This window comes from Bolinopsis microptera, chromosome 4, assembly GCF_026151205.1.
Source record: "Bolinopsis microptera isolate Bmic1 chromosome 4, MBARI_Bmic_1.0, whole genome shotgun sequence".
Taxonomy (NCBI): Eukaryota; Metazoa; Ctenophora; class Tentaculata; order Lobata; family Bolinopsidae; genus Bolinopsis; species Bolinopsis microptera.
The window spans coordinates 10816364-10843391 of NC_087075.1; the positions used below are offsets into that span (position 1 = coordinate 10816364).

A 27028-nucleotide genomic window follows, 5' to 3' on the forward strand; every position below is an offset into this window, starting at 1 on the left:
AAATGATGTCTAATTTTCTCAGAAAATTGGGGATTTGATTTCAACTAAACACGCTTCATTAAACAATAAACATGTCTCGCATGTTTGGGAGATAAGAAGTTAAATGTACGTTTAACCTGTCAACAAGGATCTTATTTCCTTTGGTTTAATTAGTTGACAATGATTGTGTATTTGGTTATTATTTGGTAATCTTGATCAATTAATTAGCGTTGGCAGGGAGATCATGAATACATATTATAATGATAACATATAATAGATAATGTTACACTAACATTTAACGATTTATACATTATTATAATCGTTCCGTGGAACCCAGCTGCCATGTTTTATCATTAGCATTGATCGTATGTTATTCTTCCTGTTCTTCCTTTCTACATAATTCATTTTCTTTCCTGGAATCACTTTTACCTCGACGAAACAAGGCTCATATTAACGATGATGCAATAAGGAGAGGAAATTAAATGTATAATATGGGTCAACTTTCATTGTTCTAAGCAGTGTTGTGATCCGTTTGTCTTGCTTTTGTTTACTCTGGTTGACTCATGTCTATTGTTCAGCGACAATAGTCTCAAAGTAATACGCATTACCAGAAATATACGATATATATGTAATACCCACTATTCAATACCCAACATCCTCGCAACAAACGTCAACCTCATTAGCAGCAAAAAAATCAAATTACTTTTTCCAAACTTTAACTAAGCGAGCTAGCACAAAGAAACAAATCGCAGATCAGTAACTTTATTACGTATAATCAATGTAAGTAAAACGGATCAATACGCCCCCTAGTCAGCTAGGTCCTGATAATGGTCACCTAATAATCAACAGATCTACAGTATATTTTATTGAATACAATTCTACATCCTAGAGGAACAGGCTGAGACACGCGACGCACATAATAATTCCAGCCCACTCTGTGTGTGAGAAATGTTCAATAATTCATGTAGGACTTACTTTAGTGTGTTCTTTGTTTCCCAGTGTAGCCCTAGTGACCCAGTATATTACTCCCGTAAGTGTAGTGTATGACTACTGATGCATATTTTACTCTTGATACAGTGGACTATATTACTCTTGTTTTGTAGTGATGTTGAACGTCCCTGTGGTTGATTCAACTACACTGTTTCGCTCTCAGTGTAGTTTCTGTATATTGCTTACTCATCACACTTGAGCTGCATATTTCAGTCTTGATACAGTGGACATCTCGCTGTGCTCCACTCAGCCAGTGTTATTATAAATATACACACAGTCCACTGTACAGTGCGACTCTGCTTCTTACGTTTGTACGTCTATATATACGTTTAGTCCTGATTGTTTTGTTGTGATTTATTGAACTTATCTCTCTTGTGACACATTAGATCGGAGGAGATGAGACGGCACAACTCCATGAAGAGGAAGAGGATGAGACCAGCAGTGCCCCAGTCTCTAGATCTCAACATGTCCCTGCAGGCTGCTGATCACCAGAGTGAAGATGACAGTACCCCGACCAGCTCCTCCCAGTACGGTGTGTCCCTCCACCCGGGGGACTGTCTCGTGACTAGTGGGGATAGTCACGTGACTGCTGACGTAGCCGCCCACGTGACTGAAACGGAGTGTGGTTATCATGACGCCTTGATGTTACCAACTTTTGGTGCTGCTCCGTTTGCTGATGGAGCTCACGACCCTGCTCAACTTTTACCTGGTTTACATCGCACAGAGAGTGAGGATAGTATCTCATATCTCTCTGCGACTGAGAGTAGTATCTCGTGTTATCCTGACGACACATCCTCGTCAGGTTGTCGACATTTTACTGCAAGTGAATCGGAGGAGCTGGGTTCAGATCTTGAGTCAGATCCTGACGCCGCTCTTCTGACCCCAACTAACTCAACCTTCTTGCAGTCCAATTCAATCTACTTGCAATCAGATCTCAGTTATTGTCAGCCTGTTAACGGGAAAAACATTGTTTCTTCACGGCCCCTTAGCAGGACGGGCATCACCTACCTGCCTGATTCGATTAATGGGACTCACTCGGAACCATCAGTTAACGGAAGTAGCACTTCCCTCCAACCTTGCCTGAAACCACCCATAACGAACGATGAAGACACTTATCAGAAACCCCTTTCCGAAAGTAAAGAGGACACAGTCCTTCGCACTGAATCAGACTCAGGGGTAGGGTTTAATATTAAAACTAAATCAGAGGTGTCTTTTAAGGTGCCTGATATTCCTATCGGTAGTAAAACTAAACGTGTGAACTTTGACCCGGGGACCACTTCAACTTCAAAACCCACAGTTACCAGAACCCAGTCATCAAGGAAGTTTACCGACCAGCCCGGAAAAACTGACCAGACAAGGAAAACTGATCTGCCAGCCTCTCTCAAGAGACGGAGCACGTTCTCCAACAGGATGAGCAGGCACAGAGGTTCAGAGGGGGACGTGGCCTTGTCAGATCGGTCCTCTCCCTTCCTGGTGAGACGAGCCACCGAGCTCGCCCACAAAGTCTTCTCATATTCCCGGTCTAATTCAATGGTGGATACTGCTTCAAGTAGTCTGGAAACTAGTTGGAGCGAGGAGGAGGAGGAGGAGGTTGATGAGGTGGATGGTTTTCTAAAGTCGCTCTCTCGGAAACCTTCTGAGAGTAACTCCCTCGCATCTCTTGCGTCAATGGTAATACTAATATTAATTGCTTTCGTGGTGCATGGTATTCTGTATAATTTGCGACGGTTGCCATGGGTACACGGTTGCTATGGGTGGTGCATGTGACGCACAGCTCCGTAAAAAATCCGAATTAATTTTGGAGCATGTATATTGTATATTGTATAATGCATTTATATTTGCTTCACAACCATTGCACCATTAACTACACCCTATTGTGCTCTCGGAGGCTTTCATACTTTGGTTTCCAAGATAAAATACTGGTCATTAACCGTGGCTACCATCATATGTTGTGCAACGGCACGTTATTGAATGCTGAATGATACTTTAGAAAGTTTCTTCTTCGAAAACTATAAATTTTATAATATTGTGGCGAAATGAAAGGGTTGGTGCTATTTTTAACCCAGTCAAGTGCACATTAGAAATTGCCAGTGCTTAGCTAAATGTGCTAACCCCTTTTGCAGCATTTCGTCATTCAACAATAACCGTATTTACGATGATATTTTCGCGGGTGTTTATAGCTAAGTAATCTTTAGCATAATATTGTGGCATAATTATTCTCCGAGATAATATTTTGTCAGGGTTGACGGTTTTTTTTCCAGTCATACTCATTATTGGGGTTTATGGGTACTTAGTTTAGTGTTCATTCGTAACATAGCGACCTTACAGTTACACGTATTATATACGGGTCCTTACTTAGTTTTCTCCTAAGCTTAGTTTTATCAAGAAAGATACTAATAGTGAAAAGAAGGGAGTGGCGTGCCACCTTCTCTGTAATCAATGAAATGTTGCGAAACTTTCAGAAAGTTTGACCCATATCTATATTCTCTGAAATTTGTGTGAAATTCTGACACGAATTACGTTAGTTGTTAAAGGGTTGCGTGTGGGCAGTTACTTTTGGGCCACCCTGCCTCTGCCTACAGTATTGCAAAATTAACCAGATATCAGATGACAATTTTGTCTCGACATTCTAAAAATCATCTCACTAATGGATCTACTATCTATCATCTATACTAAGGTACAGTGATGTCACCAGATCCACTGTAACAAATACTTTTTCCTGACAAAGAACACAGTTACCGAACTAGTGTCTTAAAAGATTAGACGATACACTCTTATCTTGTCTCTTGTACTGTTATCGTACATTAGAGTTTACTGCCTTACCTCACCCGAATGATAAGCCAACTAATGCATTTCACAGGAACATGCAAACATGTACATAGTCGGTTTAAGTTTTAGCGGCATTGTTATTTTTGCCGAAGACAAAGTTATATAACCACACTTAAGAGATACGACATTGGAAATTGTTGGACTCAAGCCTATAATAAAGTCTATATAAGTCTATAAGAGTGAGCCACAATGTCTAGAGTGATCCTCATTGTCATATTGCTCTTAGCTCATTTCCATAAGAGGTAAGGGTATTTTATTTCACCAAGTGCAATCGATTGTGCAGTTTTACGTCCACTTTAACAGATCCGATATTGTAGCATGATTTTGGTAAAGCGGCATCATTATACTCGAACAAGACTAATTTTAATACGATAAGACCAGTAATGATTTTCAGTTCCACCTCCATGGCAGTCAATCATCTAATCTCGATTCGAGAAGCGTCATCAGACCTACAATATCCATTATTCATCTGCATATTTTCAGTGCAAAATCCCTCGATCTTTAATATCTGTAGTACTTCTTATCGGTATGATGTTAAATATGCATTTTATTATTCGCAGATGTCCGATTTGATTCACGTACTCTAGTTCGACACGTAATCTCTTGTCGAACTAGAGTGCAGGTAGCGTACTCTAGTTCGACAGAATATAACTCTAGGGTTTGACGAACAACAATACGTTTCGAACTAGAGTCCAGGTAGCGTCCTCGAGTTCGAGAGTCGAATTTAGGGTTTGGCAAACCTCAGTTCGTGTCGAATTCTGCGATGGTTGGGGCATAAGTTGGGCATCCACCTACATTTAAATTTAAATTGTTTACAAACATTTTAAATTGTTTATATACGGCAGAATCATGCACAGCTCCAGCCATACCAGAGCCGACGTAAGGCGGTTAAACACACTTTTACTGCTAACATTTCTGTAGACTGTAGTTAACATTGACATCTAGTTAGTGGCAGATTACACTCTCTCAAAGTCACGTACTATCTCCTGTTTTATACCTCGGTTATCTCTCGTGTCTTGAATTCTTTGTAGATCTGTATCAGCTTGATGTTTAAACCTTGATATTTACACAATCGATGGCGTAGGTTTGTAATCAGATATTAAAGCTCTCTTTCTCTCTCTGGAGAACAGAAGAGTCACGTACCGGCAATGTTATCTCTCGTTCTAGGGTGTAGTGTATCTTGATCTTTACACGCGTTCCTTGTAATCAGATATTAACGTGCTAATTAATCGAATCATTTCCAAACACTACCAGTCTTCGTTCAGGGGGGTTATTAACAGGCTGCTAAGTAACACTAACAGATCACGGCACTGACACTTCTAGCTTGGGGATAACTTCTAGTTCTGTGTTCAAGCTCTGTGATCACTTCTAGTTCTGAGTTCTAGCTCTGTGATCACTTCTAGTTCTGTGTTCTAGCTCTGTAATAACTTTAAGTTCTGTGTTCTAGCTCTGTGATCAATTCTAGTTCTGTGTTCTAGCTCTGTGATCACTTCTAGTTCTGTGTTCTAGCTCTGTAATCACTTCTAGTTCTGTGTTCTAGCTCTGTGATCACTTCTAGTTCTGTGTTCTAGCTCTGATATCAGTTCTATTTCTGTGTTCTAGCTCTGTGATCACTTCTAGTTCTGTGTTCTTGCTCTGTGATCACTTCTGGTTCTGAGTTCTAGTTCTGTGATCACTTCTAGTTCTGTGTTCTAGCTCTGTGATCACTTCTAGTTCTGTGTTCTAGCTCTGTGATCACTTCTGGTTCTGAGTTCTAGTTCTGTGATCACTTCTAGTTCTGTGTTCTAGCTCTGTGATCACTTCTGGTTCTGAGTTCTAGTTCTGTGATCACTTCTAGTTCTGTGTTCTAGCTCTGTGATCACTTCTAGTTCTGTGTTCTAGCTCTGTGATCAGTTCTAGTTCTGTGATCACTTCTAGTTCTGTGTTCTAGCTCTGTGATCACTTCTAGTTCTGTGTTCGAGCTTTGTGATCACTTCTAGTTCTGTGTTCTAGCTCTGTGATCAGTACTGTCTGGCAGTATCTTCTCGTGTTTTGTTGTGATTATACAATATACATGCTAGTGGACACCTGACGCTTATTTCCTTATCTACCAGACAAGTTTAAAGTCTTTTTTGGGAGGAAAATGGGGGTTTGAATACCTTCGAGGTAGTTCTAATATCCGATAACCGATTCCGTACGACAGGTTAATTTTACCAGGATAATGTTTTAATTCTGTTTAAAAGTCCGTGTAACCATCATTTCGGCAGTTCTAGTATAAACCACCTTCTTCTCACGGTGTTGTCATGATGACGTCACGTCGTGTTATGATGACGTCACGTGTTGTTATGATGACGCCACGTGGCATGATATGGTGCAACTACCATATCGGCAGTTCTAATAAACCACCGTCTTCTCACGGTGTTGCTATGACCTGGCCCCCGCGTTCACTTTCATTTAAATTTAACATGTAAACTTGATTTCCTTGCTGGATTTCTTTCCTTGTACTGTATGAAATTCAAATTTATTTGTTTATTTTCCTTTATACTTGTATAGTCTGGCCAGATTCGTTACTCATACTGATCCCTAAAGTTTCCAAAGAAGAAATTTGGTAATTTCTTTCGAACCTTGTTTGTTGACGGTTTGAATAAAGGGACTGACTCTAAATCTATTAATAGACTGTGCTCACTTCCTGACCACCTTGTTATATGCCACTTGAGGCCTGAATTACGTGTGTATTTATATTAAAAGCCACCTTGTTGTGTGACGTATGTCTAGTGACGTCATATTAGGCGGATGAATCTGAAAAGGGTGACTTAAACGTTATCTTTATCTCACCCTGCAACTCAACCAAGGTTCAACTTACAATATTACCCTCGGCCCCAGCGCTTGCAATACTTCGTTTTCTATCTGTCTTTGTAAGAGGCAATATCTTAATTGCACTCTGTTCCCCACCCCTTATATTATATGATCTTGATGTTACCCTCTCTTTTTTCATCAGTATCATCTGAAAAAGCTGGCACAAAACACTTCGCTTTAATGCAAAAAATAGTATGAAAATTATTCGCCACAACTCCGAGACCCAATGTAATATGATTTGATATGCAAGATGAGTCACGAACAACGATCGATATTCAATCAGCATGCGAGCCTCTCCTGCTCTCTCTTTCACTCTCTCTCGTTCACTCTCTCTGAAGATTTGTATTTCTGCCCTATTATACATGTTTGCAGTTTACATGTTAACTTTTGTGCGTCGCTTTTGTGTACATAGTTTTCTCTGTTGTTGACGAAGTTTACTTACTTACTTTGGGCGAAATTTTTATCTATTCTTGCGTCTTCTCATTGCTCATTTTTGTTTGCTGTTCAGTGCCTAGCAGTGCTACCAGCTCCACCTTTCTACTTCATCTTATTTGGAAATTTGACCCCCTCTGGTTGAATTCATCACATTATCCAACTGCATTGACCACCTGAACAATATAACGGAATCATTCATCACAAATATGTTAACACAACATCGTTAACACCTACTTATCTTAATATTATATTATTATTAAAGTTTGTACCTGCACCTATCCAGACAACTCGCTTATATTAGGCGCTATCTATTTGCTGCTAGATCTCTCTAAATCTTTTGTTTCTGGTTCATGAGCTTCGTCACAGTGACTGTGCATAATGCATATCTGACGTTTGTTTTTGTGTTGGTTGGTGCTCTGTCTTTTGTTTGAAGGGTGGAGCAGTGCTCCAGGTCCGAGCACATGTATGTGAACGTACGTAGGATGCACAATTGCGGAACTATTTTTATCGAGTTTTTTCTTTCGATGATTCATGACTGCTTTAAAGATTTATCTTGGCTGAATTTCTGAGAAACTGAAGCAACAAGTTCATCAATCAATTTCATCATGTACCTTTTATTTTGTTTTTATAGTGCACACTAGCTCTTCTTTACATCTTAAAATAAGCGAAATACTTCAATATATTATAAATTTCCCTAAAGCTACAAAATTTTGGTTTCATTCAACTTTGTACGTTGATTTCCAAGAAAGATGTTCTAATAATTTTCCAATAATTTTATACTGCAGGAATTTTATTCATAACTTCGAGCACCATATCATGAATACTGAATATTATGTGGTTTCTTCAGAGTTAATTGAACAAAGTCGTTGCTTAGAAGTCCGGCATTTGTACGATGCACACGTCACCTTACACTACAGCTTCGTATGTCTAGCCTGGAGTCTGGATCACTTTCTTAATCTAGTATTGATTGTTTAAGCCTGGTCTCGGAAAATTCCGACTGGTCATGGTGTCCTATTGACATTTTTGGCTTGAAATCATCTCCTTGTCAAACTCTGAAATAATGTTCAAATGATTAAAATTATTTGACTTGGTACCAACGCCACTAATTATGTCTACTTATACTATGTAATTACAATTTGCGACATACCGAGATTTCTATCATTATCGAATCGGGTTTATAATCGAGTCAAGTCCATCATTATAATCAATAGTGGCATAAAATGCAGTTTAGCCGGCAAAGGGCAAGTTAATAGCCGTTAACCGAGTTTCTAAATGGCCCACATACCAAACTATGTGGGTTCTTTAATCAATTTATTTGCCCCGGTCCTTGTCGCTACGTCCTCTACCTCTTTTATTGATTTGCTTTTAGTTTGAGGGAACACTACTATGCAATGCGATTGACCTTACCCATTAAAAATACAATATCTTATGATCAAAATGAACTTCGGCACCTATCCGTTAGAGAACACGGCCTTGACTCGTGAATAGATCTATTGTTCTTTCATTTACCTACAACGCTTACAACAAATCGTTTGTTGCAAAGTTTTATTTATTTTATTTTACTATATCCTTGGTTTCATCCATATGTGGCGAAGAAGCGTTTTACAAATATTAATTTCACTGAATAGATTTTAAAATATGATAATTTGAAAATATTTAATAAAATTGTATTTGATATTTTACCACGTGGTTTCTTACCACTACCATCAGCTGACACCCATTACCATGTTATCTTATTCCAAATCATCACATGATTCATTATTGACGTAATACTAAATCAGTTATCATACATTGTAGAAAGTCTCATTATGTTGCCCTTATATCTTGAGTGTGCTGTCAAATGACGGGTCCTGACAAGTTATGAAATTACTCTAGCTCTCCAGCCTCGAATTTTAGTAGATTAAAGAGGAAGTGTCACAATCAAATGAAGATGTAGATCATTTTATACCATAAAGGGTTCGCCCTAGACTTCCGTGGAAGCTATATCTGTTGACTTAAATGCAACTAACAGTAACTAACTAAAGAAGATACGATTTAATTTGTCGACTAACATGTTAAAGCAACCACATACCAGGAAAGTAGATATAACTTAAGGTCGGCATATCAACCACCTCATGTTGAGCTGCTACAACCTGATTGGTTAATGTCGCAAGTCAAGTCAAACTTGCGCCACTTGATTACTATTTTCGTTTTTGCAACCATACGGCATGACCACAGTAGCACATTTTTTTACTCAAACGTGAGCCTCTGAATATTTTTGTCTCGCCCAGAAATTAATTAAAGAGTTACACTTGCTGGAAAAGTCTTACAAATGTTCTATTTTGTTCATTCTGCGCTCGTCTACGCCCAAAAAAATTAATCTCAAGAGTTACACTTGCTGGAAAATTCTTACAAAGGTTCTATTTTGTTCAATCTGCGCTCGTCTACGCCCAAGAAAATTAATCTAAAGAGTTAGATATGATGGAAAAGTCTACAAAGTTAATCTTGTTCATTTTGCGCTCGTCTACGCCCCAAGCACCTTGATAATTTAACCAATATTATTACATAATATGATAGGTGCCTCTTAAAACGGTAAATTAGTCTCAAATTTTGACATGCACCTTTTAAATCCTGAAATTACTCAACCGATGGCAAATTCGCGCGGAATATTACAGGTCTGGTGTGATTAACCTTACTATGAAGTAAAATCTAATCCTGCTATGAAGTTAAATTTAACGATTGAAATACTCCAAGTCATGCTCAGGATTCTAATTCTTGAAACATGATAACTGCCAGAGGTATCTCTTTGTTTCGGGGAGGATCACGTGAAACGTGGCCACACGTGCACGACATTCCATGGTAACAGAATTATCATTCAGATAGAAAGATCAAAGATATTGAGTCAGTGGTTCATGGCCATGCAAAACGTTGTACACCTGCCTTAGTACAGCTGCAGCTTATTATACCTATTGTATCATGATTTTTAGTTGTCTCGACAGACATACAGATCATTTCCTTTGCTTAAGTGTTACGATCTGACTTGTCGCTTGTCAGGGCCCTTCAGAAGGGTCAGCGGAACAAAATTAGTGTTATAGAATAATAAACCGGTAACTGCACCATACCGATCGTAATTATAACAGACTGATTAATATTACCTGTACCAAACTGATCGTAACAGACTGATTGTAACTGTAACAAACTAATTGTAACTGTAACTGACTGTAACTGTAACAAACTAATTGTAACTGTAACAAAGTGATTAGAACTGTCATAGACTTATTGCAACTATAACAAGATAATTGTAACTATAATAAGCTGATCGTAATTGTCACAAACTGATCGTATTCGTAAAAAACTGATCGTAACTGTGATAACCTGATCGTAACTGTAACAAACTATTAATTGCCATGACTCTCGTCTCTAACCCACCTCATAAAACTTCAGCAGTAATTACCCTGCTCCCTATTTCCCCGCACATTCAGTGTCTGTACAAGGTTAGCGTTCCAGAACGAGTTTATTATTAGGCAACCTAATTGTATAATATAACATCATAATATCACATTATATACCAAGTGTTTCCATGAGTACCTACCCTGTTAATGTTTCTAAACCAGTAACTTGACGAATCGTTTACAGACCCCCCTACACACGCACACTGTCCTACTCATAACACTATTATTCCTGTTGTAGACTGTTCTAGAAGTACTTCTGATACACTACTTCTTTTCTCGTCTACTGTCTACATTTTGTACTTACTCAACATTAATATACTTTTCTTCTCCGATACACGGATACACCTCACTGCCTCTATATTTATATTCATTTTCTCCGATACACGTCTACATCTACTATACATCTACTATACATCTACTCTACATTTACTCTACATCTACTATACATTTACTCTACATTTACTCTACATTTACTCTACATTTACTCTACATCTACTATACATTTACTCTACATTTACTCCACATCTACTATACATTTACTCCACATCTACTATACATTTACTCTACATTTATGCTCACACTCAAGTGCTCCTTTTCCTGTACCTGATTTATTAGTTATTACGTTGTTAATATTTACAATACAATTTATATTTTTTATTCGCTTTCTCCATCACCTCTGCATGATTCCCATGTTGTATATCTCATTGTTATCTATCTCACCTGATTAGTTAAAACATTTTCACGAAGCTTTGATATAACATTTATCAGTCTGCCAAGTTGCTCAGCACATGTTGGCCTTGTTGCATATTATCCGATTTTTGCATCTCAAAAAAGAGATTAGTGTCGCAGTTTTGTGCTTGATCGACACGGTCAATATGTGTTTTAAATTGAGCGACATTTACGTGTCACACTCTAGAGTCGTGTATTGTAAGCTTAAAGCCACTGTACATTGTGCGACAGCGTGTGTTTTTCAATTAATTTGTTTTCTGTTAGAGGACATTACCTTCTGTTTTACCTTTTGTTGATTAAAAGCTATTAATCTTGTCAACTTCCTCAAGTAGTTGACACACCTTAATACAAAGAGTTATTGTATTACCCTGTAACCTATGTTATGCATACCTAAAAAGGGCATCGTTAACTATCCATACCTTAAAACGGCATTATAAACTCTGTGAACTCTCAATTCCCAAAATCAAGTACGCGCCTTCTTCCTAGACCGTCTGCCGTCACTGCTCAGCGTATATATTTGTGACATGGCGAAGGCTATGATATATGTAAAACAGTACCCTGACTTTTATTTCAATGTTTTGGGTATGTCTCTCTTTGGGTATGTCCCTATTTTGTCCACCTGTCCCCCCTTATTTAGTGTACAAAGTGTGGCTTTTAAACGTTACTTTGTTTGGGTTACATTCAGATTTCAGAGATTCGGTATATTAATGATATTCTTCTTGTAACTTGTAATCATGTAATCATGTAATCATGTGCTCATGTGCTGTTTTCATTCGAGTAGCAATACAGAAAAGGGAGACAGAGAGTGACAGCAATTGACCAATCAGGCTATAGCTGCTCAGGCACTTATTAGGTGCGTAAAAAAATCGAAATTATTGCGGTACCGCACCCGACTATAAAGGTAAAATGTGCGGTAAGGTGCGGTAAATTTTACCAATTATGCGCAAATGTGCGACGATTTTTCGAAATTGTGCGGAATTGTGCGATTTTCTTTTGCATTTTTTGAAGGGACTTGAAATTCTAAACGTATCAACCGCCGCTCTTATCAAAAATAAGTCTGTTTATGTGTGACTGATTGGGATTCCAGTTATTGTGAGACAGTGACGTTGATCTGGTAGAGATCAGGAAAACTGTATGTGATAGACACCATCTTGATAGGTCGATCAGATCCCTTGCGTGATCGCAAATATGTGACACGATTGTTGGCATTGATCGTCAGTACTTGTAACCATTTGATCCCAGTTCCATTATGCCCCCCTATAAAGCCAACGCTACAACGAATAGAGCTCATTACCCGATAAAAAGGGCTGCAGGTATGATCGAAGTACGGTACGACGATGGTGTCCATAACGGGCCTGGGTCCACGGTCCCGAAAGGGCCTCGGTCACGGTCCCGAAAGGGCCTGGGGTAACGTCAAGGGCCTGGGTCCATGGTCCCGAAAGGGCCTGGGTCACGTGGGAACCCGGTCACCTTGCCTAGGCATGAGTTCCAAAAGGGCCTGGGTCACGGTCCCGAAAGGGCCTGGGTCAGGGTCCCGAAAGGGCCTGGGTCACGTGGTAACTGGGTCACGTGGCCTAGGTATGAGTTCCAAAAGGGCCTGGGTCACGGTCCCGAAAGGGCCTGAGTAACGGTCCTAAAAGGGCCTGAGTCACGGTCCTAAAAGGGCCGGACTTTTAACATATTTTGGTTTTTACACTCAAAAATCTTAACGCGAAAATTTCAAAATTATGCGAAATTACGCGGAAAATGCTAGATTATGCGGAAATATGCAAAAAATTACAAAATGTGCGGAAGTGTGCGGAAAACAATAAATTATGCGGAAATGTGCGGAAAACGGTGATTTGTGCGATCCCGCACCCATCGCACCTAATATGTGCCTCTGTAGCTGCTACAAGTATCAATACAATTATTCAATTGATGTCCCAAACAAACTTGTCCCATCAGCTAACGAGTCTATTGTTTTCTGGACTTCTCTTTTCAATCGTTGACCAATGACCCCTCGTGTCATTATACTGTCCTATTTATAGCAGTGGTACGATCCCCAATCCCCATCAATTCGTGACATTTTCGGGCGAAGAATTATAATATTCCCTAAATATTACCACAAAACCTCCTAGCATGTTATCCTTGCTTCTATTTGCTTATGCCTGTCTGATTATTTCCTTTCTTTACACTGGTATTATACCTGGCATGAAGGTTGCATTGTTCAGTCGCTGAAATATTTCTGTTTCTTTTTTACGTCGGTTCTGGCTTGTTTATATTTCCTTGCTGTCTGGATTTAATACTTATAGTTATGACTAAATTTGTCTTATTCGGTATTATATCAAGGACGGAAACAATCGAATTTTTCATCACTTCTTCCAAATTGCGCTTTATTATCTACTGATTAATTCATTGTGCTTGAGACTTTTGTTATGTCATTTTATCATTCTCATGCATAGTTTTCAAATTATTCGTTCCCACTTTACTTTTTATCTGTTATCGTTTTATGCGCCAGTGATTTGCACCAGTTGGTAGCCTCTAGATACGATAGCCTCTACGATTATTTAGTCTATACTGTCTTTGTAGCCACTAGGATTATTTAGTCTATGTTGTCTTTGTAGCCACTATACTTGTAGCCACTATACTTGTAGCCACTATACTTGTAGCCACTTTACTTGTAGCCACTTTACAGCCACTTTTTAGCCACATTTAGCCACCAGGATTATGAGTGGTGGCATGTACCAGAGATCCCTCAGCTTCGGAAACAATCCAATATCAGTATCACAGCACCGACGTAGAGCATTTATTCAGCGCAGGACTGTGTCTCTTTGTACCCAGGTAGTAGTTAAAGTGGCAGTAGTGGTAGAACTTATTGTGGGGAACTATTAAAGTTAAAAGTAGTGATACTCATCATCAGGAAGTATTTATAGAGGGAACTAGTTGTTATTGTACTGAACTACAATTGAAGTAGTTCAGCTCGTTTCTGTTTATAGTACCTGCTGGATATCTGAATGGAACTCTTGGATATGTGGTAGTTGAGGGGTGAGGGAGGGCCGATGGGGTGGAAGACACATGCGGCAAGTTAAAACTTCAGTCTGCCTGCAAATTTTTTTTTGGTTGTGGAAACAATCCACGCTATTCAATGCGAGAGTGTTTTTTTACTTTTCACTGATCATCCCACAGGTCTAAAATGTTGGTTATACTAATTCAATTAGTTAACTATTACTGATTTTAACCACAACTAATAATAATTACTGTATCAAATTTTGATAAATAATTATAATTAGATAATTAATTATCATAATACTTTCACCGTGTACTAATACATAATCTATTTCAGAGTGGGGTGAACCTGAAAGAGGCGCTGATATGCCAGTTCCCTGACGGTACGGAAGAGATTGGGGCTGCTAAAAAAGGAACCACACTCAGGTAAATTCCCATAAACTGCTCACTTTGACAATCATGTCCTGCATTTACCTTATGCTTCAAAGTTCAAACAAATATTTGACACAGCATTTCGCAATTCGCATCCTCATGTGCCAACCTTGACATATTAATCAGTCGACATCAATCACTCTTTCTTCCTGCCATAATATTATAATAATTTCCTCGGTGATGATATGTTGTCCTCAATTTAACAATCACTTCCTCAGGGAGATGCTATCCCCAATATTTGACCGACGGAATATGTCAATGAGTGAGTACGCAGTATTCCTAGAACAGTCCAATACTCCCCTAAAGTACTCCTTCGATACCTTCCCTCTTGCTGGCATGACACTACTCATCCAGGGCGGTGAGTTACCTTGCTTAAATTATGTTATTTATTATTCAGATTAATAGGTATTTAATTTAATTATAGGTAGTTGAATTAAAGCGCTGAGCTGATATGATGCTCTTTCTGGCTACCTCGGAACTATAAACGTTTGACATACAAGAAGTAGATCGATGGAATTAAATAAAAAAGGTAGATGTTCTTCGACTTTTAACCGTCAAAAGAGACAGTAAATGTACCTACTAGCCTCCAAAACCTCCTCACCACTCCTGTCACAACACAGCACTGCTGAAGTAAGAGTGAACGTAAGATAATCTGAGCATCCCGTCGAATCGCACGCGAAACATGTCACGACATGGCTAAATAGCGGAGTATAAATATGTTGAAGGTTTTTGGGACCTGAATCATTTAAAGTGTTTTTAAGAGCAATTTTATATCCCCGTTTCTCTCAAACAAAATTGCTCGTGCATTGGTTTAATACACGTTTAAAATATTGCGTAAGATTAAACTGCGCTACTATAATCTGTTTTAGTTATAAACTTCATTATATACGATGTATTGAATCTCGTTCAGAGATCTGGGTACTATTTAGAAGGTATAATTTTCTGACACGCGAAACAGCGATTTACCAACCAGACTCCAGCGTTGGTTAACCAAAACTCATAAATCATGCTGTCATGATTCACGATGGTTACTGTCTGACGTGTCTCAAACAATATGGTGGACCTCCCCACACCAGTATCATAATATGTTGCTCCGTGTTTTGTGCGTGTTTTGCACCATGTTCTGCAGACTGCTCTGGAACAGAAGTAGTATCAATATCACATCTCACCTCATGGCACCATCCGTTACAACAGAGGATATTTCATAACAATATGTAATGTAGTCTCTCAGTTGTGAAGTCGTAGTGTTAACTTGATACTCTAGTACAGACCGGGCCTGTAGAGTGTAGAGTCCACACGTACCACACTGTTGACCACGCCCTTGTAGACCCTCGTAGTACCTTGTAATGAGCACCAGCTGTTAAATGGTATATTGTATTTACTACGCTTTGATTATTCAGCTTGAAATATGTTTAGAAGGTCGTTAATAAACATGAGCTGATAGTTGTGCAAGTATAAAATTAGCTTCTCTCCTCTAAATAATACACTATTATTTTGAAGAATAAAAGCTTAAATTTCACGTGTATGTAAGTTTCATATTTGTATGAGCACCATCTGCTTTATAACTATATTGTCCAGCCGTCGTAGTACAGGGTGGACCAGAATGAGCTGTATTTTACTTCAAAATTCTGTGGAAAAACACTGTTGCTGGTGCTCTAAGACCCATTGTTTACAACATGTATTTGATTCTCGCTCGTGATTCAGGGACCTCAATCTGTGAGTCTATGGGAAGGCAGCTGTATTTGGTTCTCGCATGTGCGAATTGGGATTTGGGAGTCAGAGGATTCGTTCTCTGGGAAAGCAGCTGTTCTATAATATAGTTAATCAGTTGATTGAGATTTTGAGATAATTATGCGGCGTTTTAATATGTTTACACACTGCAATTCCCACCGACAACTACCCATTATGAGAATACTCCTCACGATTGCCGATAATTAAGATAATTCGATACCGTAATTAATAATGTCGCTATTTTCACCAGAGTTTCCCCGTTATGACCACCTCTTTTTCATCCCAATGTCGACAAATTAGACCATGTCAGATCATGTCCAGTGCTATCTGGTACCTGTGGTCGCTATTCTGATCTTATTGCGAAACCTTTTCTTATCCTGTTTAATTCAGCACTTTCCTGAAAATTTGTCGAAATTTAGCTTATCTTGCAAAAGTTTGATGGTCAATATTAAGACAGTTCTGCTTATAAAAATGAAATTTTATGTGGTGAAAGATAAAGTGTCGCTGCGAATTAAAACAGTCACGGTACTTAAAACAGTCACGGTACCTAAAACAGTCACGGTACCTAAAACAGTCACGGTACTTGAAACAGTCACGGTACTTAAAACAGTCACGGTACTTAAAACAGTCACGGTTCTTAAAACAGTCACGGTACTTAAAACAGTCACGGTACTTAAAACAGTCACGGTGCTTGAAACAGTCACGGTACTTAAAACAGTCACGGTACTTAAAACAGTCACGGTACTTAAAACAGTCACGGTACTTAAAACAGTCACGGTACTTAAAACAGTCACGGTACTTAAAACAGTCACGTTACTTAAAACAGTCACGGTACTTAAAACAGTCACGGTAAAGCTGGTTCAGAATTGGATCTTGAACGCTGAGTTTACAATTCAATTCGTTATCAAAAGTGTATCCGAGATATAGATGGGACCATATATCTTTCTTACCATTGGAGCCATTAATCATTATTGATATGAATCTATATTATTACATATATGATATGGGTTTTAAGTGCGATTAAATTCTTCATCGGTCTAGTCAGGGAGCTTCCCAGCTTCAATTCTTTGTGTAATTACTCGTACAGCAGTTAGGCACAGAATCAACACCACAGTACAGCAGAAGTTTTAGTTATAGTTGACTATTAGTATTAGGGAGGAGGTTAGCTTGAGATTATATCTCATAACATGTTATTCTTTCTTCATTGTCAGATGTTTCATTCAAGCAAACCTCTCTGCAAACTGTTCAAACGAAATTTACTGATTGTGCTGAGTATTTAACACCCAGGTTCCTTTATTTGGTAGATATCTTGGTCTTTGATCATCAAAGATTATACGAATGTTCTGGCATAATCGGTGTTGTCCTTCTTTACTATCAATTGTCAATTAGTTTTTTAACCCAACTCGTTGATATATTTCGAAAGTTAACTGTTGTAAATTGTTCTGCAGAAGGTTTTTTTGTATGTTTGACTGACTCTACCACACCACACAAATTCTAGCCCATGAAAATACCATTTTCAAAGAAAATCAAATAGATAGACTAGACCGTTATTATAGTTGCATTATGCACAAAGAGCTGCAACTTGCATTATGCTACGCGTTATGATGGCCCGACCTCATAAAATAATGAAACACCAATCCAACCATAAATTCCCAACCACCTCTTAGCCAATGAAAATCCTTAAGACTGTATCTTGATGAAGTGGTTTCCTGCGATGCCTTTGCATTTCTTCTTCTTATATGGTCGCAAGTTTCTGGCCTTTGCACTTCGATAAATTCTTTGTTAAGTAGTAAACGTTGTCGGTGATGGAATGTTAATTATTGCATTTAAGTTGCTTAAAGTTCATAGTTTCACTGCGATCTACCTACCAGCTACCTACCTCATGATCTGTAATGCCTAAGAAATTTCCTGTTTTTGTCGTACGTAAAATGTTTCAAATTTTCAAAACAACTGGAATTTTCCCCCAATTTTTCTTCAACAAAGATTAAAATGAAGCATTTTAAAATGGAGCATTTTAAAACGTGATCGTTTCGAAGACCGAGGTGCACAACTGATCACATTAACCATCTCCACCACTTTTAACTATCTACCTGAGTCCGCACACGCAGGTTCCTCAGAAATATAATTTAACGGATTAATAGTCTCCAGCTTACCTATTCCCACTTTGCTACTCCAGGTACTATTTTTACCTATATAAACTGTAGTGTAGCCTGTAAGACTTGCTGTAGGAGTTGTAGAGCCCCTTATTTGCACCCTCTTAGCGGCTTTAAAGTGGGCTTATAATCTGTATATTATTATCTAATCGTTCCTTCTTATCAAGATGTAGCACCCTTAAATGATCTTCGTAGTTAACACATTAAACTTTTGATGCCCAGCGTTTGTTTACTGCGAAACACGCTAGGATCAGTTTATCCTGGACGAAATTACATAGCTGAGACGAGTGGACTCGCATAATTTACATAAAGCGTTCCCGCATTCACGTTGTACTTTACTTCCCAGACAATTTAAATCTAATGCAATTTTCTAACCTCCATTAAGTTCAGAAGTTGTAATTTTCTTTGTAGGTCAGAATTTAAGTTTTGGCGCTAGTGGCGAGACATGAGTTTGCATTATTCAAACCATTTATCAGATATCACATTATATAAATTTTGATATCGCGAACCTTTTTAGTGCAAACCTCTCAACCTGGTCATGGTAATATATTTTACTTTCAAGGTATGACGTTAACGTTAACTTATATTCTGACTTCTTGAGTAGTAATCACTTGAGGTCACATCCCAAAATTTTGGAGCATGTCCCTTTGTGAGGTTGGTACGTTTCGAAACCTTTATAATCTAGCTACACATCCCAGCTACTTTCTACTTTTCGATATTTCTCGAGAAAGGAAGCATTAACTTTATAAGGCTTAAACGAGTGCTGGATCAGATTCTGCAGGTCCAATAACAATATCTTGATTTTGTTTTCTTTGTGATATCTCTCCGATGATGTATTTTATCGCTCACAAGACCGTACAGCCTTATTCTGTACAAAAGTATTTTACTTTTTTCTGTGCAGCGCGAAATGAAGTTCGCTGTTTCACTTTTAGAGAAATTTCGTTTTTCATTGATCATTGTGCGCCTTAATATTTCGTGCTTTTATAGTTGAACTCGCTTTATCCATTGGCATCACCATATTATTTGTACAACTGAAAACTCAATATATCTGGCCGCTTAAAAGTCTCAGAAACCAGCAAGTACTACTATTTTTTGTTTTATTGGGATAAAACGCCTCTCCTTAAAGCAGCAGGGCGGATGTAATGGTTACCTGCACGGCTATCGTACACATGATAGGAGACCTCATCATACGACTATGTGACTGGAAACACTACGAAACAGTGAAGAACAGAGACTCGGTTAACAGTATCCAGACTCCCTACGATTCTTCCAGCAAGAATCGGGAGAGTGTGACCAGTGCTCACACTATCATCAGTCTGGCTAATGTTAACGAGCATACTGCTCTAACTATGAGGATCAGCAATCGTAACTCAGGTCTCGTGATGACTCCTTCGTAATATACATTGTTGTGAAAAAATTACGCGTGTTTAACAAGTTCGTTAGTGCTCGGCATTAATGTTTCTTTTTTAGGGAGATTTTGTTTTCTGCTGGTGAAGCAAGGGGAAGCATTTTCGGCTTATCAAGCAGGGTCTGAATTAAATTGGGATTCCGATTGAGGGTAACACGAAAATCTAAAAGCAAATAATTGAAAAAAGGCTCCTAAATAAAAAGGGGGAGACTCAACTCTGATTCAATTTAGAGAACCATAATATAATCTAACTGTTAACATCCCATTCTTAGTGCCAGAGGAGCAGTAGTTCTCACTATTTCAGACTCGAATCTTCAGTCTTCCAACTCTAGAAACTAGACTCACTCTAGACCATAGAAATCTTTCACGAAACTGATTTATTTTATTTTTCAGGCTATTCGTTCGTCTCACTGACTTTCACTAAACTTAATTTTAAAAGTTTCAGATCACTACGACGCAACGAATGAGTTTACGTATAACGCGACGGCGTCCTTTAGCAGACCAAAACTTCATGATCCAGGCTTGGTGAGTCAAACCTCAATTATAACCTCAAACCTCAATTATAATCGCACACATTTATATCACAAGCATTGAGAGACCATCATATTTTATATTGTTACTTTATTTTCAGAAAATTGACTCTCAAAACACATGAAATGGTCAAAATTTCATGCAGCATATTTCGCATTTGTCACCTACGTACATGTGTTATAGCTATATGCCGTTTATTAAATATTCAAGAAGCAGAATATTCCAGAAATATTTTATTTCTGGAATCGGAGAGCGACGCATATAATAATACTTGGAAAGAAAGAATCGACAATTCAGTTTGTATTTGCGCGCCAGACATTGCCTATAACTTACATCGCAACTTATGTCGACAGTTATCTGGCTTCTGCACTCGACGTCAGATTATTAGAGCGGTTACCATATATGCGCCTAGATAAGCTCTGTTATCATAACTTGTTATTAAACTTGTTAAACAGGTTCTAGGATACGCGCATGTGTTAAACTATATCGTTAAAATCCAACCCACCGTGGGATTCTGAAATACCGCTAGGCGGCTTTTTAACGGCAACCTGGATTATTTTTAACAGTGCACTTTGAGGTAAAAATTATGTGGTATGCATTATTATTATTACAGTATAAAAGCCAAGATACAATTACGAACCAGCTGATTATTTACCTCGTTTAGGTTCCCTTATCTTGACTGTATTCAAATTTCAAATTCTTTGCGCTTTTATATGTTTCGTACGTGGTTATAACAGCCAAATTTCGTGGTAAAAATTGTACAAGTGTCGAAGTTCCGGCCTCTCTCAGTGCAGCTTCTGATCTATTTTGAACTAACTTGAACTGTTCTTGCTGTTATAACTCATTGTTTGTTGATAAATATAATGTAGCAGTGGAAGCAGTTGAAACATAATCCCACTTGCCTCCAGTCACGTTGTGCACCTAGTGCTACGGGTTGTGCAGATATACTTGTTCCCTGAGATTCTCCCCAACAATACTCTGCAGCAGTGCATTAACTGTCAATCCATGAAAATGACTGTAAAGCCGACCTGTTATATAGGATTAAGGTTACAACATGTTGATTACTATGATGCAATATTCCAGATAACCATCTCAGAACAATCTCTGAACAACCTCAGAAGCCCCAAATAATGTCTAAATCATTGAGAAAGCCGGTAAATGGACATTGGACAGTTTGAACTTGTCTCTGACCCTCTGTTTCAAACCTAGTCTCACTAGAGCCTGTCAATCTGATAATTGGCTAACAATCTTGGGCGGCTAGCCAGTAGCCAGCAACTCCTGTGCCATTCTAGCGGCAAATACCGGCTAATAGTCATGCTTGCCCACACATCTTAATCCCGTTGATATTCCGCCCACAATTAAGGTAGTCAAGTAGTCAGTAACCAGAACTAGAAGTTGATAATTTCCAAAATATTAATTTATGTGACACTTAACTCCGACTGGTACTCGTTCCTCCCGCCTCTTTCTTTTAATGAACAGTAAATCATGTCAAATGTGAAGGCGGACAAGTGTGCAGTCTGGTCTCCATCTCATATCCCTTTGAAGCCTTATTTCTACACAATCCTGCTTTAATTTAGTCGGTCAACCTAAAAGCAAAACCTGTCGCGGTTAAATGCCGCACTTAAATACCCCATCCTAAGTTATTTATTATTACTCAAATACCGAATCAGTAATCCCTGGTTATTACCCTGAACAGCGGCACGTAACACCAAGTTACTGACATCTCAGCTTGGAGACCGGAACAGTGGGTTCTACCCCGGGAGACTCAAGACACGCGATACCTGAACTGGGGGTGAAGTGATCAGGTTAATTGTAACAATGTGTAACGGATAGTAACGGAATGCGAGCTAGCTGGTCCGAACTGAGCTCTGGTGATCAACTGTGATCGGCAACATCTCCTGTTACATGTCCACCTCAGAGCTGGGAAATATTTTAACTGCGAGCTTGGGCCGGGCGAGCTTGAGGAGGGAGATAGCCGCAGAAAGCTGGTCACATCATTTGTGACTTGTGATGGCCGCTGCTGCTGCTGCTCTCAGTCGTACAATTCCTTTCAACTTTTTGTGTTCCAAACAAAAACGTATTAAATACCGGTACTTTATTGAAACGAATTAAGAAAAACTCGTGAGTTGCCGAGTTGTGAATTGTGGCCCAAGTGCGTGTTATTGCACAGCTATACTGCTCACTTGACGGGCCCGGCTCCCTGCTGCCAGATTACGCTTCACCTCGTTAACTGATCAGTATGCTGGTTTCTTTCGTCGCGGATAGTGCTGTTACAGTGCTGTTACAGTGCTGTTACAGTGTTGTACCACTGGTGTGACACTGATGTGACACTGCACAACTACTGCCCACTTGACGGGCCGGGCTCCCTGCTGCCAGATTACGCTTCACCTCGTTTACTGATCAGTATGCTGGTTTCTTTCCGTCGCGGAATCTATACCGCTTTCCACACGTTTATTATGCGGCTTGGGAGAGAGAGAGAGAGAGAGAGATATTGTCACTTCTACAGACTTCTCATTATGTATCGTGTGTTCCTGACTTGTTGGGGTAGGAAACAGTCTCGTGTTTGAGACTGGGCCTCATTACAGAGAGACTGGGTCGTGGGGAGTCAACCGTCAAACCCGCTGATTGAGACTCTAACCTTGTAACTCCCTCCCTTTACCCTTAACATCAACTGGCCGATTACTCGCTTACTTAACATCGCTCTCCCTTACTCTGTCTCCATCATACAATTACGTGTAATTATAAATGTTCTTTCTCCGCCCCCACTCCTTCAACCCACTCCACCCCCTCGACGGCACGTATGAACAGATCGAGTACCACTACCAATCCCTCCTGCAGTACACTATACACGAATATATCGTGATAATTATTATTATTATTATTTGCATGCTGAACTGCCGCGTGGAGGGATGATTGCTCAACTTCTCCATTTTAAACCATTAAGTGCTCCTCTGATCTAATAGTCTGGTCCAGCTTGAGGAGTAACGCCACGTTACTCCGTTTTTTTGACGCGGGTAATTTCCTCTTTTCCAACCAGCACGTTCTCTTCACTGATCTCATCGTATCTTTGCTTTTCTGTCGTCGTTTAACTATGTGGCTGGTGTTGTTGTTGATATCATTATTGGTTATTAGAACGTGCTTGTCAGTAATTTGTTGTGTGATGAGTGCTGCTCCCTGAGATGATTGCGGAGGAGAGAGAGAGAGAGAGAGAGAGAGAGAGAGTTTTAAATAACTCTGTTACGGAACCAGTGTGTACATTGAACACTCTCTGTCTTTCTCTCTGAGTAGCGCTGATAGTGCTGTGACAATGCTGTGACAGTGCTGTGACAGTGATGTGACAGTGCTGTGACAGTGCTGTGACAGTGATGTGACAATGCTGTGACAGTGATGTGACAGTGCTGTGACAGTGCTGTTACACTGCTGCGAAACTGCTGCGAAACTACTGTTAGACTGCTATAACACTGCTTGACATTGCAGTGTTTAAATATCCATGATACGGAACCAGCGTTGTGTCGTACATTGAACACGTTGAGCAGCTACTATTGAGTCACACTCTCTCTTTCTCTCTGAGTAGTGCTATATTAATCCTGATAGCGCAGTTAGCACTTGATGTTAGCACCTGATGTTAGCACTTGCAGACTGCTGTTGAAAGTGCTTTGTGATGTTGTTGTACCGTGTCACTGCCATTCGCATCGCATGGCTGGTTTATGTTCGTTCATAATGACTAATGCATATATCCATTAGCATATATATAATTATATTATGTGCATATCTCTGTGAGCTTATGTGGTTGGTTTGAACGTACGGTAGTTTTTCATGTTGTGAGTAGTGACTTGATATTTGTATATCTATCACGTACGGTAGCTATTGATACTCAACCCCAGGAATGATATCCTCTCCCTTTCATCTCGGAAGGAGCTTATTAACGATCTTAGCAACTTCCTTCTGTCTTCTGAGCTGTTTACATTCATTTTATTTATTAGTTACATTTTAATTTAAATTGGTACCCACGAAGCATATTCTGTAGTGACATACCAATTTTGTGACATTTCGCTGGGATCTAATTAAACCCACTCAATATCACTTCCGCTGCTGGCAAGTGCCCAGGTTCTGTTCTGTGAACTTGATATTTTTGTTTAAGTTTTGCTTGCCGATATATCTGCACATCTCACCTTGGTGTTATACTGAAGGATTACCGATTATACAAGTTGTGTGTTCGTGATCTAAATTCCAGTCATAACGGACCTCTGGTTAATCTGAGGAATTATTGGTCTTTGTCGGTTAACGCGTCTAGACTTTTCCCTTAGTCTTAGTCTTACAACATCTTAGGTAGGGTAGAAGGCGTCTAAACTAACTGGGGTTCCTCTAATTTCAGCTCTGGGTTCTATTGGTTTACATTTTGCTTGATTTACTTCTAATGGTTTACATTTGACCTGATAGACTTCTATTGGTTTACATTTGACCTGATTGACTTCTGTGTAAAGGGAGATTTCTGTGCATAATGCAACATTGACATAATGCAACATTGAGCTGATATTGCAATATTATAGGGCGTTTTAGTTTCGGTAAAGTAGCAGGAACACCTTGTGTCAACAGATGGTGTCCAAATTTCCCGGCTAATACCTCCACCTCTATATCAGCTTGTGGCTCATTTCGACAAGTATGATAATCTCCTCACAGTGATTTAGTGAACCCTCTCTGTGCCACTTCGTACAGCAACCTTACATTACAACTATCTCCTCAACATTTAAACTCATTTCCTCCGCACACACGCCAATGCTGATACCACTAACCAGTGACTACGCGCTCATATTCACTAACCATGCCACGCAATTCCCCGATTAGGAATTGATTTAATAACCGTGCATTTAGCATGCGGGTTAATGTCTGGCAGCTTGGTTTCCAATTGATAATCAGGGAGAGAGCTGTTATATGTAGCCACTAGTCGCCTGTTTAAGTAGTACACATCTTGTACATCATAATAGTGGGTAATGTGCTGTTTCCTGTAGAGGCAGACTCTGCTGTGACACTTCTGTAACAGATCTGTGACACTTCTGTGGCACTTCTGTTACACTTCTGTTACACTTCTGCTACACTTCTGTTACAGATCTGTTACATGTAGCCAGTATGGTTGATATAAGTAGTACACGTCGTGTACGGAGGTTAATGTGCTGTTTCCTGAAGAGTCAGCCATGTTGTTCGTACCTAGGCGCTGTCTGCAGGATAACTAATGCCAGTATTTGTTGTTAATGATATTTTCCTGATTCTAGTGCCACTTTTATCAAACCTTTGACCAGTTTTACCACTTTTACCACTTTCAACCACTATTGAGATGACGTGACGGCTGCAAACGTACTTCCAATGTTGGCCATTACCAATTATTTGTAACACCAAATATGACACCCGCTCCTGGTGAACAAGGTGAGTGTTATGCCTGGTGGCTGGGAGTGGTGACAATATTTTGAAGTGTTTTGCCATTACATTCCCCAGTTTTTTGTTATATATAGTTGTGTTGAACATGTTAAAGTATATATTTTCATCGAGCAATTCTATTTCCAGAGCAACAAATTCCTCGGAAAAATGTTGAAATATTGATTTGTTTGTAGTTAAAACATTCGCGTTCTTACGTTGGGAGTTCCACTTTCATTATAGATTTTCCTTCATTTCGCCGTTTAATAAGTGCTTTTCTGGTATAAGTGATGATGGGATGTTTCTCATTAATTACCACTGCAACTCTTTTTTAAACCTCTCCGACGCTATTGTTTCATGTGTGGTAGTGGCTGCTATTCCGATTTTTTAACCTTTCTTCACTTACAACCAGGCTACCTGGAGACGTTTTGAAAATGAACGGTTATTATTCGGGAGATTTTAGTACATAATGGGTCAGTGCGCTAAGTGATCTAAGCTATCAAGACGGTTATCTATAATCATCCTATGTTTATATAAATAAATGCCTTCTGACTTAATGAATCGTTATTTTGAGACTTCTTTTGTTTTAAAGTCGTTATCTTCCTATAATTCTCGTAACTGTTCAACTGTTGTACTTAAAAACGCGGTCTAAATGACAGTACAGTTAGATTGCGTATGATCTAAGTAATTTTTGTGTATCATCAGGAGTGTGCCGCTTTCAGCATTGTTCCGAATACTGCTATCGTCATGGCTTGTAGGTGAGGTTGTCATTTAGGTTGTAAGTTGCTTTTACCGTCTTTTACCGTCTTTTTTTAGGTTGTTAGCTTGATGCCTTCAATCTACCTTGTATCTTAGCTTGAGTTCTTGTGTACTTCCAATTAAATATTATATAATGCACTATAGAATTAGTGAGTACACTGTATTTTTTAAGAAGTGTACAGACTGTATAGAAATGTACAGACTGTATAGAAATGTACACTGTCTACTCCAAAGTGTTTATATGCTATCAGAAGGACGTGAAGCAATCTCAAGAGATAGTGCGAACTCTTTAATACCACTATAATAACAGAGAGCACTGTGTTAGACAGCACCATGTCTGTATACATATTGTATTGTATACTGTATAGTCTTGTTCAGTCTACATGCTCTCT

The 27028-nt window shown here is 39.1% G+C and overlaps 1 protein-coding gene across 1 annotated transcript in view; it reads left to right on the plus strand.

The window, feature by feature from the left end:
* The window catches only part of LOC134814278 (pleckstrin homology domain-containing family G member 5-like), a 114514-nt gene that overhangs the window by 29881 nt on the left and 57605 nt on the right, over positions 1 to 27028 (plus strand). The window contains exons 4-6 of the mRNA XM_063822363.1: positions 14551 to 14639; positions 14864 to 15003; positions 20383 to 20462. Coding sequence (XP_063678433.1) covers positions 14551 to 14639; positions 14864 to 15003; positions 20383 to 20462 — 309 coding nt within the window. The remainder of the gene's footprint in view (positions 1 to 14550; positions 14640 to 14863; positions 15004 to 20382; positions 20463 to 27028) is intronic.